Below are 15,206 nucleotides of genomic sequence, written 5' to 3' on the forward strand. Positions count from 1 at the left end.
GTGGCGCCAACTTACATGGGCCCAGGGAGTCCGAGCCCACACAATAATTTGTTGTGTTATTATTATTATTATTATTATTATTATTATTATTATTATTATTATTATTATTATTATTATTATTATTTAAGATATTTATTTGTTTTAGCTCATACCTCAAGTGTTTGAGCCCATCCCAATGTTTTACAAAGGTTGGCGCCACATGATGATGATGATGATGATAATGATAATAGGCCTAATATTAGTAGTAGTAATAACGATGATAATAACAATAATAATATTTCAACACTGATAAATTTATTTTATATACTAAAGAACATGTGGTAGGTTTGCAATAGGTGTGACAGCAATACAGTGTTCACTGTAAGAACCTTTTATAGTTATCTAATGTATCCAATGATACAAGTTAATAGTTAAAGGGAATTCTCCGATTCTGTACGAGACGAACATATGGATGAAAAAATTGCGTAAAAAGCATTATTTTTTAGTAGTGTGATGTTTAAATCTGTTGGTAGAATGCAAATGAGGTGGTCAGATCAGTTTTCTTGAAGACTAAACGAGCCACAAGGCAGATTAACAATACAATTCTTAATTCCATACTAATTAGTCAATACAGTATTTAGTAGTTAAATACGTAATGTTTCATAAGAAACACATGCATTTCATTAACATTTTATTACCCATGAAATCTTTTCCATTACAACATTTCACAGCTTCTTCTGCATCATCTTTATCAGAAAACTGAACTACACCACGTCCAATGAAATTGCCATTAGCTTTTTTCAACAGTTTTATTTCACAGATGTCCCCATATTTGTTCAAGAATTCTTGCAGTCCCTCCTCAGTTGCCTGAAAGAACATACAGAATGAAACCATGTTAAACAGTCACCTGAAATGGTCAGTAATTGATTAAAAGGAATGTGGAAAAATATATTTAAAAAAAAAAAACAACAAATTATCAGAATTTTTCATACACAAAATGTAGTCTTTCATCGTTGTCTATTTGTGAACAAATCTTTATCTTGCACTATTTTTACGAATTAATTATTTTTATTTGAAATTATAAACAAGAAATAATATAAAATGAACATTGTTTTATGGTTCTCTTCATAATTATATTAAGAGTCTTTATTCTTCTTACATTAAAGTTAATGGCAGCCGGGAAGGCAGTTGTCTGCTAGTGTTTGTGTCAAGAGAGACAGATAAAGAGAGGAAGGCAGCGTACAACATTGCCACATCATACTTCACATGTGCGTGCAATACAAATAGCGCAGGAGAGAATTTAAATTCTCAAAGGACAATAATGACTGATTACTGTAAGCATGGAATCAAACAAACCTTATTTCCTTGCACGGTTCACAAACCCACACCACATGCTTCTGCAGTTATTTCTTGTGTGTTGGCAACATTGCAGCCAGCTGACAGTGTTTACACCAAAGACACATTCTTTATTAACTACTAAAAGTACTGAATGACAACGATAAAATAAGAAGAAATAAGTAATAAATTTATTGGTAGGTTATCATAAATAAAGTCACAACAAAGTTAATGTAGGATTATAAAATAGGTAACACGCAATTGTTGGAGTTTTTGAGCATTTTAAACCTACTGAGACTCTAAAAGCACAATGAATATGTAAGTACTTAAATATTGTAAGATTCTGACAAAAACATATGTTCAGCATCCACAAGACAAAATAATGCTATAGAAAACAGAAACAAAATAGGTTAATTGTAAGGGTAGCCTATTTACTACAATTTGGCTTCTTAATATCATGTATAGAGCTCATATCTATTAAAACAATACGTATTTTTCCAGAAAAGCTACACCAAAAGAAGTTATACTTTTTTTTTTTTGCTTCAATGGGTTGTGTCACATACATGTAGGCCTAGGCATAAACAAGTGGTTTCACGTTGCAACCACACATCTTTTCACGTAAATATAGTTTTTTACTTGCCTAAGTGGAGGAGAATGGAAGTGAGGAAAGAGAGGTGGAGGGAGGTAAGAAAAGTGAAGCGCTATCTACAAGTTAAAAACTTATCTATGACTTTTACTGCTGTCATCTACTGCTTACATGAATTACTGCTACGTTTTCGTCATAATATGACCTCCCATTCTCCCCACCATATGTATTTCTCCCTACCCTGTAGCTTTTTTGGAGAAGTACCAAACTATAAAAAAATACATACATAATTACAATCCATATGTAATAACAATTAGAAGTATTAAGTTTTGTAGATAAAAACAAAGTAAAAAAGTTAATCATGAAGAAATGACATTACATATACATAAAGTCTTACTTTCAAAGGTAGATTTTTGACAACGAGAGCTGCTCCATTCTGTGCTGCATTCAACTTCAGCTTCTTCTTCTTTTTTGATATCTTTATGATAACTGTTTCTTTATTCCTGAATCTCTTTTTTCCTTCTGAAAAGCAAAATTCTAAATGCATATCTGTTTTTATTTTACAATGAGAAGATTTTCTTGATGTCTTGCTGGAAAAAGCTCCCTTGTGACCGGTAGGTTGAGTTACATTTAGGATGGAAAAAAATCATGATTTAATTAAAATCAAAATCAGTGATTTTTTTTATTTAGATCAATTTTTTTTTTTCAATAAAATTTGTTTACTTAAATACTAACTTTTCATTTATCTTTTTAATTGGATTTATTGAAGTAAATAAAGCATTGTTTGTTAATAAAAAATCACACCAATGATCAAACAACAGTTAGACTTTTTCCAGTTTTAAGTTAAAAAAACATACTTACTTGAAACAAATGAAACCAGAAGTTTCACAACTCAATGTTCAACCTAACATGCATAAGACTAATATACCAATCAGATCCCTAGTTAATTACATGTCTGCACCTATATTCCTAAGGAGGATAGTCCAGGGAAATAGAGGAAACAAAAGATGCAACATAACCAATTATACAGGGTGTTTAAAAAAATACGGAGCATAATTTCAGGTATGTATTTCCCACATGTAGACAATCAAAATAGTTCATTACAACATGTGTCCGGAAATGCTTTATTTCCGAGTTATGGCCTTCACAACATTGAAATTCGGTCTAAGTTAGAAATACAAGATAAAGGGGTACACTAGCGCATGCTAATGGAAGCCTCTTGTCATTTCTTACAACCTTTATAATAAAAGCTTCAGAATATCTTGATGCTTAAATCATACAATATTTAAAAATAGAACCTAAAATCAGAATATATACAAGAGGCATTTGTTTCCTTTGGCAGCACTATGACCAGATGTGGGGAGGCAGCGACTAATCTTGCCACAATCCTTGGTCTTCCATCATGGTATTAATTATGTTACCCGTCATGACAATGCTGATGAAATATAAAAATCACATTTTCGAAGTTAATGTTGGTTTGAGAGTATTTATTTATTGTTAAGTGGCTATCAAGCAATAAATTTTGTGTTTCTATGATTTTTGTGGTAGAATACACGGTACGTATAAGAGTTACTTTCCGTGGTTTGTGCGATGGTTGTCAATGTATGGTTCTGCTTCTTTTCAACCTAACTTGGCTTCTGTCGGTCATATGTACCGTAAAAAAAAAAATTGACAGTCGACACCAATTTCACACCAAAATAAGGGTGGAAAGTCGCTGTAAAAGTGGGGCCAGCAGAGAGGTGCAGGCAGGTTGGATCACTCCGTCGAGGTGGAAGGGGTAGACTACAGGATGGAGCAACAGCGAATAGGGATTATAAAGAATGGACACTTCGCGTCAGTACCTTTGATGTAGCCGGACTGATTTCAATGACCTTCAAGCCAGCTAAAGCGTGAGATTCTGCTTTCTTCCTAGAGTTGTCGCTGACATCACACCAGCTAGCAGTCGACATAGCGGAAATATATCACATATGATTAATACATCTAGGTACATTATGTACTCAAATAAAATAAATTGGATCCATAAAATAATAAATCCGTCATTAACTGTACTGTCTAGACTCTAGAGTTCCTTTATAATGAGAGTTGAGACGTTGACTCCAACAACAATTAAAATATGTAATGATTTGATAGCACTGAAAATGGAAAAACAAAACTCTTATGAGAAGTAAAACCATATACCTATATTATATTATATACAAATATTAAACGAATTTGATACATAATTTTATAATGTGTTATATTATTTTATAATATCATTTATTATATCTGAAATATAAAAAGTTATTATTACAACTAGTTTGTCACTGAGAAATAAGGAAAAGCTGTTAACTTGAATTTATTTAAAGCAAAGCATTACTGGATTATGCATTTTAAGGTAGGCGATGTTTGAATCCTGTGTCTCAACTCTATACTCAATTATTATCTTAGCCTATGCTCGATTACACTAACCTCTAGCGCTTGAAAGTAGAACTAAACGCTGGCGCACAGAGAAACAAAACCGTTGCTTACGAGATTACACAAGCTGGCGCATAGCACGATCGAGAGTAGGTCTCTGTGAGTCATGGCAATTTCTGCCGCTAGGTTCTACTCGCTGCCCTAAGAAATGATGAATAGTACCATTACAAAGCATTGTATATCGTGAAAACAGTTCGATTAATTGTGCATTACCGATTGAGTACGAATATTATAAATATGCCAAGCATATTACAGTGTTATTTGAAGTTTGTTCAGCTATCTTTATAGCTTGCTTTTTAAATTATATATTGTCTGTCTTAGTTTTCCAATAAGCTGATTTTGTTTCCAAATTGTCCTAGTAATTTTTTTACGTTGTAATGTAATGGCTTTGGGAATTTTTTTACTTTCAATTGAGCACTGTGTGGCTATAGGTTTTTTATGTGCTCATAGATTTCTTCAATTGAAACATTTGCTTCATTGAAAGCTGATGTACTATGTTCAACATTGGGTTTATTTTTCTTAGCAGGATGGATGTTATTCACCACTTCTGTTATCCTTCTTTTGTTGCGTCTACTTATGTTTGAAACATTTTGTTTATGTTTTGGAAAATCATCAAAGACGGATGGTACCACATTAAGAAACAAACGTTTTAATGTTGTGCTAATGCTAAAATCAGCTTCTTTGAAATGTCTCCTGCAGACACGCGATTTCTTGTTTGGCGTCCAAAGAGTCCTTGGTTTGTCCCCTTCGCGAGAAATGGCTACACACCACTTCTTTCTTAGTCTTTCATCTTGTGGAAAACAATGAAACGAAAAATCACATTCTTTATTCTGGTTCGATTTGCACAATGGCACACGGCAGTAAACCATTTCAATCACACAAATTACAGGCTAACTTCCTAATTTAGTAAATGCTAATTCAAAATATATTTACACGCACTAAAATACTACAGAGTTTACTATTACTATGCTCAATAGATTAATCAGTAGGCCTATAGAAATGTTTTCGCCACTGCAAGAAAAAATCGCGCAATAATTATACTTCTCAGTCATTGTGACGTTCGTATTTTTTTTTAAAAAGAGGGAAAAGTTAGGCCTTCTTGCAAATGCTTAATTATGAATTCAAGGAAATTAAAGATAATGCAGTATCTTAATTAGTTGCAATATCTTATTTAATAACAGAGGTTCACTCAGCCTCCTATAAAATTGAGTACCGGGTCTTTCCCGGGGGTAAAAGGCGGTCAGAGCGTGGTGCCGACCACACCACCTCATCCTAGTGCCGAGGTCATGGAAAGCATGGGGCTCTACCTCCATGCCCCCCAAGTGCCTTCATGGCATGTTACAGGGATACCTTTACCTTTATTAATAATATTAGGTGAAAAGGGTAGGCTATAGTGCGTATATGTAAGATGTCAAGTTAATTTATTTCCGGAAATGTCTGGTGTATGAACTGAAGTACAGAGCAGACAGTCCCTCAGTTTATATGTACTATGTTTTAATATCAAGAATGACAGCCTTTTATTGTAAAATAATTGAGGAGTAGAAGTTTGGAAATTACGTCTATTTGTACGAAGCATTTAATAAGCAATGGTGAGTCCTTTAAATGTCCCAAATGTCAATGTCATTTAAGTTTTCTGCTATGAATATTTAGGGCAGAACAGCGCTCCGAGCGGCGGAATTGGCATTACGAGGGAACCACTTCAGACTCGTTTTTCAAGCGCTATGCGCCAGCTTGTGTAATCTCGTCGTAAGCAACGAACAAAACACTGGAAAATTCGCTCAGTGTCCATTCTTTATAATCCCTATTCGCTGGGAGCAACACATGTCATCTCATTTCGGTGTTTTTCCTTACTGATCAGAAAAAAAAAAATCGAGTTTTGGTAAGGTCGAGGACCAGTGCCAAGTTAGGTTTTTTTACATAAGCTAGGTGGGTACAAAGCTTTTAGTACGGCTTGTATATGCGCGTTTTGGTAGATGGGTACACAGATATGAGTAGACTATAACTGTGCTAAGTTTGTGAAAACTACCGGTAAGTTATTTTGGCTTCTCTTTTTTTTTTTCCTTAGAAATTATTCATTTTTAGCCATTTTTTAAATTTGGAGTTTGTAATATTAGCTAATCTAACGCTGGGGTGGTTTCCATCGTACTACGTTTATACACCTTGCACATACGAATCTGTAACAGGTTAGGTTTGGTTAGTTTTGGGTTTTGTTATGTCTTGCATATACTATCAACTGCATCTCCACTAATTTTTTTAAGAAAAAAAAATCAAAACGAGACTGTTATGACAGACTATAGTTTACCCCTGTCATTTATCTACACATTAACCCATTCTAATCTTTCGTCGGTCTCATGTTACTCGGCTATCCCTTCGTTTAACCCAATCTAACCTTGTCACATTCCTCAACCTCATGCCACTAATCTATATCCCTATCTCCTTATCTAACCTTTAACTCGCAGTATTTCGAAAATACACGCCGGCGGAAAGTAAAAAATAAAAACCATAGCTAGTGCAACACGGCTTGCCGCTATGGTACCACGGTATGTGTAATATACGGTAAACCCACGATGCAGTTACATAAAGAATTCTGCAGAGATATATCAGAAAGACGAATGGATTATCAGACGTACGAAAGACTGGAAAAAGTCATAAATCCAGAATGGACAAAAATAAGCTAGAATTGTTAGACTGTCAGAAATAATCGTATAGTGAAAATGTTAATTTGTAAATCAAATCAATAATCCGTAACTTGAAAGAATGTAGTGGGACATGGCCTGTAAGCATGAATAAAATCGTCACATAATTATAATGCAAGTATTACTTACTGTGTGGCATATTTGAGGTTATGTCGAGCTAAAAGCGTAATAACATTTCTTCTGGCGTAACTTCAACTGTTCTTCCAACTTCCAAGACTTTAATTTATATGCATTGCATTGAATAACTAAAATGTTACGTTAATCATTTAAACCACGTGGTAAACACTACACAAAACTTTTTTTCTTTGAAACACGGTTAAATGTGTATAAAGTAGGCAGTGATCAAGAGGCCTTCTTGAAAGTCCTCTGGCAGTGATCAAAGAAACAGCTTCAGAATCCATGGATATCCAGCGGGCGGTGTCTATGATCCAGAGTCAGTGTTACCATATTTAGGGATAATTCGCTAAATCTACGGAATTTTGAATCAATCTCCGAGACAAATTTTGTAAAATAGGATTAGCGACTTTTCTGCTGATTTTTATAGTCTTCCAATATTTTTTCTTTCTTTGAAGTTAAAACATTCAACTGAAGTCATGCGCTTCTTAGTTTTAGAAAAGGCATGGGTGCATTGACTAAGTAGTGTAATGATTCATACGTTAAGTTAAAGTCCTGAACAATACTATGAAGGTGCCAAAAAAATATATAATAAAGTACAGGGCATGGAATTTAAAGCTACTGCAAATTGTCAGAATATGCATGGAAAATTAAATTTCATTTGTGCACAAAAATTTACAGGCTGACTTTTCGGGTACATAATTCCTTATGATAATAATAATAATAATAATAATAATAATAAAAAAGTCCTTCCTATGTTACCAATCATTCCTCAATGCTTGTCGGTGAGGTCCTGAACACTGCTTCAGTTCACAATAGCCGAAATTAATTCCTCTTGGTCCAAGTCATTCCTGTAATTCATCTTTAATAACTGTGTCACAAGCCTAGGGCTAATGTCTGCTAACATGTTCTTTGGATCGAAGATGGTCAGATTCTCAAAAAATGGTTCTACCGTCTCATACACGAAAATGCCACCTTCACACTCTCAAAACTTGTTTTAAGTTTCTTCAGTTCACCATATAAAATGGCAAATCAGGAGGGTTAGAGAACCTAAACAAACAAGTTGAAAACTAGAATTATTTTCCTGAATAAGGGTTCCACGAAATGCGTGTATGAAGTTTTTTTTTTTTTTCAGTTGCTTATTCTACAACGCTGTATCAACTGTTATTTAGCATCGATGGATTAGTGATAGCGAGATGAGGCAAAGATTCGCCATAGATTACCTGACATTCACCTTATTGTGGGGAAATCATAGGAAAAAAAAAACCAACCAGGTAATAAGCTCAAGTGGGAATTGAACCTGTGCCCTAGCGCAACAAGAAGCTATTAACATATTATATATATATATATATATATATATATATACTTTCAGCCCCAAAAAACAGAATAAATGTAACAAAACTAGTGAAAAAAATTTCTACGAGCCTCTAACCACGAAATATTACACAGAACCACAAGCACTTAATATAACCCGCCAAAAATTGTCCATCACTGTAATACCTTTGATGCAATGAAAGGACCCTTGCTGTTATTCACTCCTACTCTACTACTGTGGCCCACTGGAAAACTCGAATTATGATTTTTCTCGTTGGGTTATTCTATCTTGTGAGGTAGACCCTAAGTTTTAATGTTTATTGCTAAGGTACACAAATGGTCTTGCAGTTCCACCTTTATTACTCCATATCCATTTTCTCTCCCTTTAACAAAAAATCTAAAATCAAGCACACAAACTCAAGTTTGTAGTTCGAATTACTAATGCCATGTCTTCCACTTATGTATTATAGCTTTAGCATCCACACTTAACATTTACTCGAAATATTTTCCAAAGATCACATCTCCCATTTCTCCTGCATATGATCTGTAATCCAACATGCACACATTTCGCTGGTGAAGAGTCTGTATACTGTCTTTTTGTCTGCTGAGATGTGCCATGAATGTTCATGTAACTTTAACCCTTTCAATGTCTTGTCGAAAGAAAGTAATTTTACCAAATGCAAATATATACATATCACTTCTTGGGACTCCAATGCTCTTTAAGAAATAAAACTGCACTGAACAACCTGGGATTCTAACAAATGTAAATAAATACCGTTTCATTACTTGCAATCAACATGAAGGTAAACATAAGCCAAGCATTACTACGGGTATGAACCGACACTGAAAGGATCAAGAAAAAAGTCTATGGTAAGCTCTTAGCCCACTGCAACAGTTTATATAGGGATCGGTTTACAAGTCATACAATATGTTCTAGTGTCACCAGACAAGATTCTATTGAATAAAATGCTTTTTGGACGTTGGTCTGCAAAAGCAAAATAACAAAGATTTAAATATAACATAGAAACAAGTGAAGTTTTCCTCCATTACAGATATACCGGGAGTAAAACTCACTATATATATATTAACATAAGACTGCAAATATGGCGGAACATGGTACAATTCATCTTACCATGCAAGCAGTGTTCACATTTCCCTTTTTAATGACACTAAACACACTGAGGTTCCTGTAAAAGTAATCTCCAGTTGTAAAAATGCATATCTTTATTAACAGTACCCAAAAATTGCAAGAAGCAATGAACTTTTCTCTTTTACACAACAAATATGGTATCTATTGCAAAATTCTTAACTTAAAAATCGAAAACAAATAACGAGCCCAATACAGGTGGTATCTTGTTTTGCGAAGTGATGTGAGCCAGTTGGTTACACTTTACATTAATTTTTTATACAAAACACGACTCAAAACAATTCAATAGGCAGGCCAAATAGGAGTGTGAGTGGTGGTAAGTCCGGCCAATTTGGTTACTGTTGTTTACAATCGGCTGGGTTCATATTCTTGGGAGCTGCTTGACGGTTATTTGCTGGATTAAACTCCGCATCATCGTCATCTTCTTCCTCCTCTCCTTCCTCACCTTCTTCCTCCTCTTCAAAATCTTCGTCCTCCAGAGCTTCTCCTGTTAAAAATATAAACATTTACATAGTTAAAACAACCACTGGATGAGCAAAAAATGAAAGGGTACATTAATGTTAACATTGCTGACCATTTGATCACATTTATAATTTTATATTTGTTTCTAATGTCGTATCTAGCCTCATGATCCTTCAGCTACTACTTTACTGATCAATTTATGGACACAATAACATACAAAGAATGTAAGGAGTCATTCAATGATTTAAAAAATGTGCTCACAGAAAGTTAACATTTTTAGAAATAACTCTTGCAATTAAACACCCAGTACTTTCTCACTACATATTTATGAAATAAACAATTAGTTTGAAGTATTTTTCAACAAACAAAATATATCATTACTGTGAATGTGTAATGAATATTCTGTCAAAGAAGTACATCGACTGCATCAGTTGACCATTTTTCAAAAGGGACGTGAACATAATAAACATTTTCCCAGGAGGGGGGAAGGGGGGGAACCTTCAAATGAAACAATTCTGGAAATATAGTGCAAATTTAATTGGCACAATATTTTATGTACGAAAAAATAAAAAATTAAATCATCAGAGCTGATTGCAAGCAAACAACCATTTTGTACAATACCACAGGTTTCAAACGAAGGTATTACTTTTAAAGTAAGTTTAAGAATTTTATGCACATACCTTCGGGATGTTGAATGAATACTGAACTAATTCATCCAATAATTTAGGAGAAAAGACTATACAAAAAGAAAGTCCTATATTATGATCTCTTGATGCTAAATTTACATCAGACACTCACTAAAAGAAGTTTAGGCAAATTAAAATCTTTCTTACAACACAATTTTGAACAAGTCCACATGCTCAATCCATTAAATGACCAAGCTAGATTATACCCCAAGCTGATTTTTTACATGCTCAAGTGCAGGAAATCCAGACATGCATAATCTTTGTTTGATAGTACTGTTATGACTTATGACTGTGTTCATAACATTAATATGTATATATAAAGCATTATATTCACATGGACACAATTTCAGTGATCAAAGTACACACATTCCACTCTAAAATTAGTAAATGAAAGTGACAGAAAATTTCTAATTACATTTGTGAAAGTGTATCAAATTGAAATACATAACCTATCGAAATAAACTAACATTTTATTTTATACTTTGTACTACTACAAAACATGTGCTGTTAACTCACCTCTCCTTCCTCCACAGCTCTGAAGGCATATTATAAAACAATCCTCTGTCCCTACAATAATCAGTCCCATCTAACAAGGTTACCACATCGAAATTCTCTTTAATGTCAAATCTAGATATGATTGTACCGAAAAATATACTTTGGAAACTTCCACTTTCAACTGAGCAGACTTTCTCGGTAAAAAGAGACTACATGAGTAATACTCTTAATAATTAAGAAGTGTGTAGGAATTTTATTTTATTGGGTCACATTACTGAAAGTCTTACAGGATGATTATTTCGCAGACATCTCAAAACCTATATATGTAAAAGTTGAATCATGCTAATTTCTTTCTTTTCCACACTAATAGCTCTCTCAAAAGCAACACACAGGAAATAGTGAGACAATCCACAATTTGTAAAGTGTATGAAGAGTCATTCTTTTCTTATGCACTGTGAAGAAAGGAGAGAGAGAAATGGTATCACACTACCTACAGTAGCTGCCACTGTGCAAGATATCCATGTATAAAAAGATCCTAATGTAAAAAAATCAGTCATTTTATGGTTACTGTAAAAATATCAGTCCTATCTGATGATATAAAAGTCAGAATTCTGAGCAAAAATTCGCAGAATTAAAGATATTAGTGTGCCTTTAACTGTAGATGATGGTGGGGACAGTATTTTGAATAATGTTAATTTACATGGTGTCTATTTTCATATTTAACTTCAGAAACCAAAGAGTAGCATAAGGAGTGGCAAAGAAGCCAATTCCTTTAGAGAAAACTCAATTTCAAAATTATAACACAAACTGGTTTTTTTTTTATAATGACATGCACTGAACAAGAGAACAACCGAATGAAATCAGCTGATCTTCAAGCTATTGTCACTAGCACAACTTGCGCTTAAGACGTCAATCTTCAGCAAAACCTTTGCAAACAAAAAAATATATACAGTGCACGCCACTTATTGTAATCACAGAAATGTCATCACTTTTATGAAATTCCGTATGGAGAGATACTGAAAAATTGCAAAAAATGTGCTTATTGTAATCAATCGTTCAGTTTATATCATCGCTTTTCTGGCGCTTTATAGATTTCGTCCCTGAATACGCATTGGAAATACTGTACTGTAAGATGTTCTGTCAGTGTTATAAGCTGTCGAGGACAATCACAAGTTAAAGAGGGTAATTTTCCCTCTCTAGCAACAAAACACACATTGTCTGAGTTACACAAACTTCAAGAAAGGGATGGTAATAGAGGTCATTGAAACACAATGCAGTCGCATTTACTCCCTCCCTCCAACAGCCTTTCTTCTTTTCAAATTGGGTGCTAACAGCTGTAAAACCAAACATACGAACAGTATAGCTTCAGTTTTTTATTTTTAATGTTTCTATTGGTGCAGTGAAGCTATGGCAAGTGTGCAAAATAAATGTAAAAACCTGAACATTAAAGACAAATTTTCCATTTTCAATTACTAAACAATATGAAAAATTGTAGAAAATGAGTCAATGCAACATAGCAGTACAGTTACAAATTTCACAGCCTCCTTTTTGCAAGTTGCTAAAAAAACCATAACAGTATCATAAGAGCGGCAAAGAAAAATGGAAGCAGAACCTTGGCAAAAGTGACAGTCAGGTGGAGTCAGCTTTAAAACTATGGTTTACCAATGTTTGTTGATGGATCTTTCATGTGACAAGAAGTGGAGGAACTTGCTATGAAAATTGCAAAAGGCGATTTTGTATGAACAGAAGAATGGTTTATCAATGGAAGAAATTGGAAAACATTGTATACAAACGAAAGCATGATAATATAATATTGTCTTGCAGTGAAAGCCTACTTGATGTTAATGAAAGGCAAACAACAATAAACGATTTATTTAAGTGGTGATAGTACATTACTGTCTTGCAGTTTTATATATATAGTTTTTTTTATATATTGTAGCTGCATTTAGATTGGCAACAGGCCATGATTGTTTGGCCAAACACCTACATAGAATTGGAATATATCAGTCCCCTAACTGCCCATTATGCAACTCAAACCAAGAAATGGATTCGGAACTCCTCAAAATCTGTGCTTCAGTGGCTGGCCATGATAATATCTTTGAAAAATATTGGAGTGCAAGAGGTCAAATGACTTTATTGTCAAACGCCTGGCATTAGAAAACAACAACATATATTGTATCACAGCGTACTTTATTTTAGTGAATAAGCTTGTTTGTATGAGTAAGTAACTTTGAAGTCTGAAAACTTTTTTCGGCCATTTTTATCAATTAGTTAATGTTACCAGCATCATTCCAAAGTGATCATAATAAGCGGCGTGCACTGTATACATTTATTGACATTTTTGTGCAAAATAGTATCTCCTCCATTCTTCAGCATAAAGACACTCAAGTTACGATATTTCATACTCATCCCTTCACATAAGATGGAGAAAGATTCCCCCATTACTACTTCTAACAGTGCACTTGTGTGAAGAAATCTGAAATTTACATAGTTTGTAATGTCAGACTTTTGTTTTAATACCAAAATACACAACACAACTGACTATTTTAGTATAACACACATCAGAATTACGATTTTTTTTGTCACTAATTTTAACTACCCAAAGTAACAATACTTCAAAATTAATTTTGGAAAACAAAACCATTTACAAGTCAATACTGAAAAACTGTGGAAGATTTGAAACTTTGATTTTTTCCATTGCTGATGATTAGGGTCTGGAACAGAAGTTCGTGCATTTGCAAACTTTTTCGGGAGTGCTAACTATATGCTTACACATTACCTATACAAATGATCAATTACAGAGTTTATTAAGTATGGTTTTATGTTGTTTATAGGTGTATATTTTCGTAATTTTTATAAATGCATAATATTTTCAATACCTTAAGACCTATATCTATATAGCATATTTACAAGTTATACATGATTTTTTCCTCATGAATGCAAAGAGTGGGGAGCTGCGTGGGAGACAATGTCTGATTCACTGTGATTAAATGTGAACACTCAAACATCACATGCTACATCTCTGACTTGCAATCTTCCATAAAGAACATTTTTGTTAAATGCCTATGGAAGAGTTCAGTTATTTAGATCAATAGGACCTAATAGGACCCCAGTATCACCTGCACCAGTATTAACCCTCTGGGCAATGAGGTTCCACATAGTCTTATATTATGCTCAGCATCTACAAGCAGTTAAAGAGGTGGTCAATTCGTTTTGAACTCTAGTGATGCTGCATCTATGAAGGCACCTCAAAATATACTCGCAAACAATGTGTTACAAGAGAATCTTAGATTTACCTTATATCTACTCTTCTATCGGTTTACAAAAAGCAAACATCACTGGAAACTGTTGGCACTCTCTTATATATGTTGCTAGACTAGACGGCACTTCAGAAGGTGGTTAGTTTCTATATGCGCCGTAGCATTTCTGGTATAGTAGGATCGCTCTTTGGATCCCCAGTTAAAGACAGAAGCTACCGCACGCTGAGCGGTTGTCTTTTGAAGTAAGACGGTCCCCCCAAACTTTTCTGTCCACTCGGGGGATGGGGTAATCTCTGTTTCTGCTTTCTGAGGCAAACATAAATATTGCCAATTCTCCCCTGAATCCTAACACTAACTGCAGTCTTTCTTAATATGTTCAAACAATTCACAAGTGTTTTCGTTAGCTGTTTGAAAGTCTTCTGTAATTTTATTATTATTATTATTATTATTTCGTGGAGTATATTCTAAATTATTTAGTTTTTTACAACCCCAAGAAAGCAATGATAGATGAACAGCAATTTTAAAGACATAATTAACTTTATTAGGACAACAATATAACCCTGCCCAACTCCATACCCATCAAGGGGGTTATGTTGCAGGATATCAAATCAGCCATGCAGTAAGAAACATGCAGTGGAGGAGCTCGCAGCCTCATATGGACACGTTGTGTTACGATTT

At 34.1% G+C, this 15,206-nt stretch overlaps 2 protein-coding genes across 3 annotated transcripts in view; both read right to left on the reverse strand.

Moving 5' to 3' along the window:
• The window catches only part of LOC138697805 (RNA-binding protein 28-like), a 28,098-nt gene extending 20,778 nt beyond the window's left edge, over positions 1-7,320 (reverse strand). Inside the window, exons 1-3 of the mRNA XM_069823324.1 lie at positions 7,180-7,320; positions 2,298-2,422; positions 678-846 (exon numbers count right to left, since the gene is read on the reverse strand). Coding sequence (XP_069679425.1) covers positions 678-846; positions 2,298-2,422; positions 7,180-7,189 — 304 coding nt within the window. The 5' untranslated portion in view covers positions 7,190-7,320. The remainder of the gene's footprint in view (positions 1-677; positions 847-2,297; positions 2,423-7,179) is intronic.
• Positions 7,321-8,815: 1,495 nt separating this feature from the next.
• Positions 8,816-15,206, reverse strand: part of Nap1 (Nucleosome assembly protein 1) — a 35,608-nt gene continuing 29,217 nt past the window's right edge. For both annotated transcript variants that reach the window (XM_069823325.1, XM_069823326.1), the window contains exon 9: positions 8,816-10,112. In XM_069823325.1, the coding sequence (XP_069679426.1) occupies positions 9,961-10,112 (152 nt within the window). In that variant the 3' untranslated portion in view covers positions 8,816-9,960. The remainder of the gene's footprint in view (positions 10,113-15,206) is intronic.

This window comes from Periplaneta americana, chromosome 4 (assembly GCF_040183065.1).
Source record: "Periplaneta americana isolate PAMFEO1 chromosome 4, P.americana_PAMFEO1_priV1, whole genome shotgun sequence".
Classification (NCBI taxonomy): Eukaryota; Metazoa; Arthropoda; class Insecta; order Blattodea; family Blattidae; genus Periplaneta; species Periplaneta americana.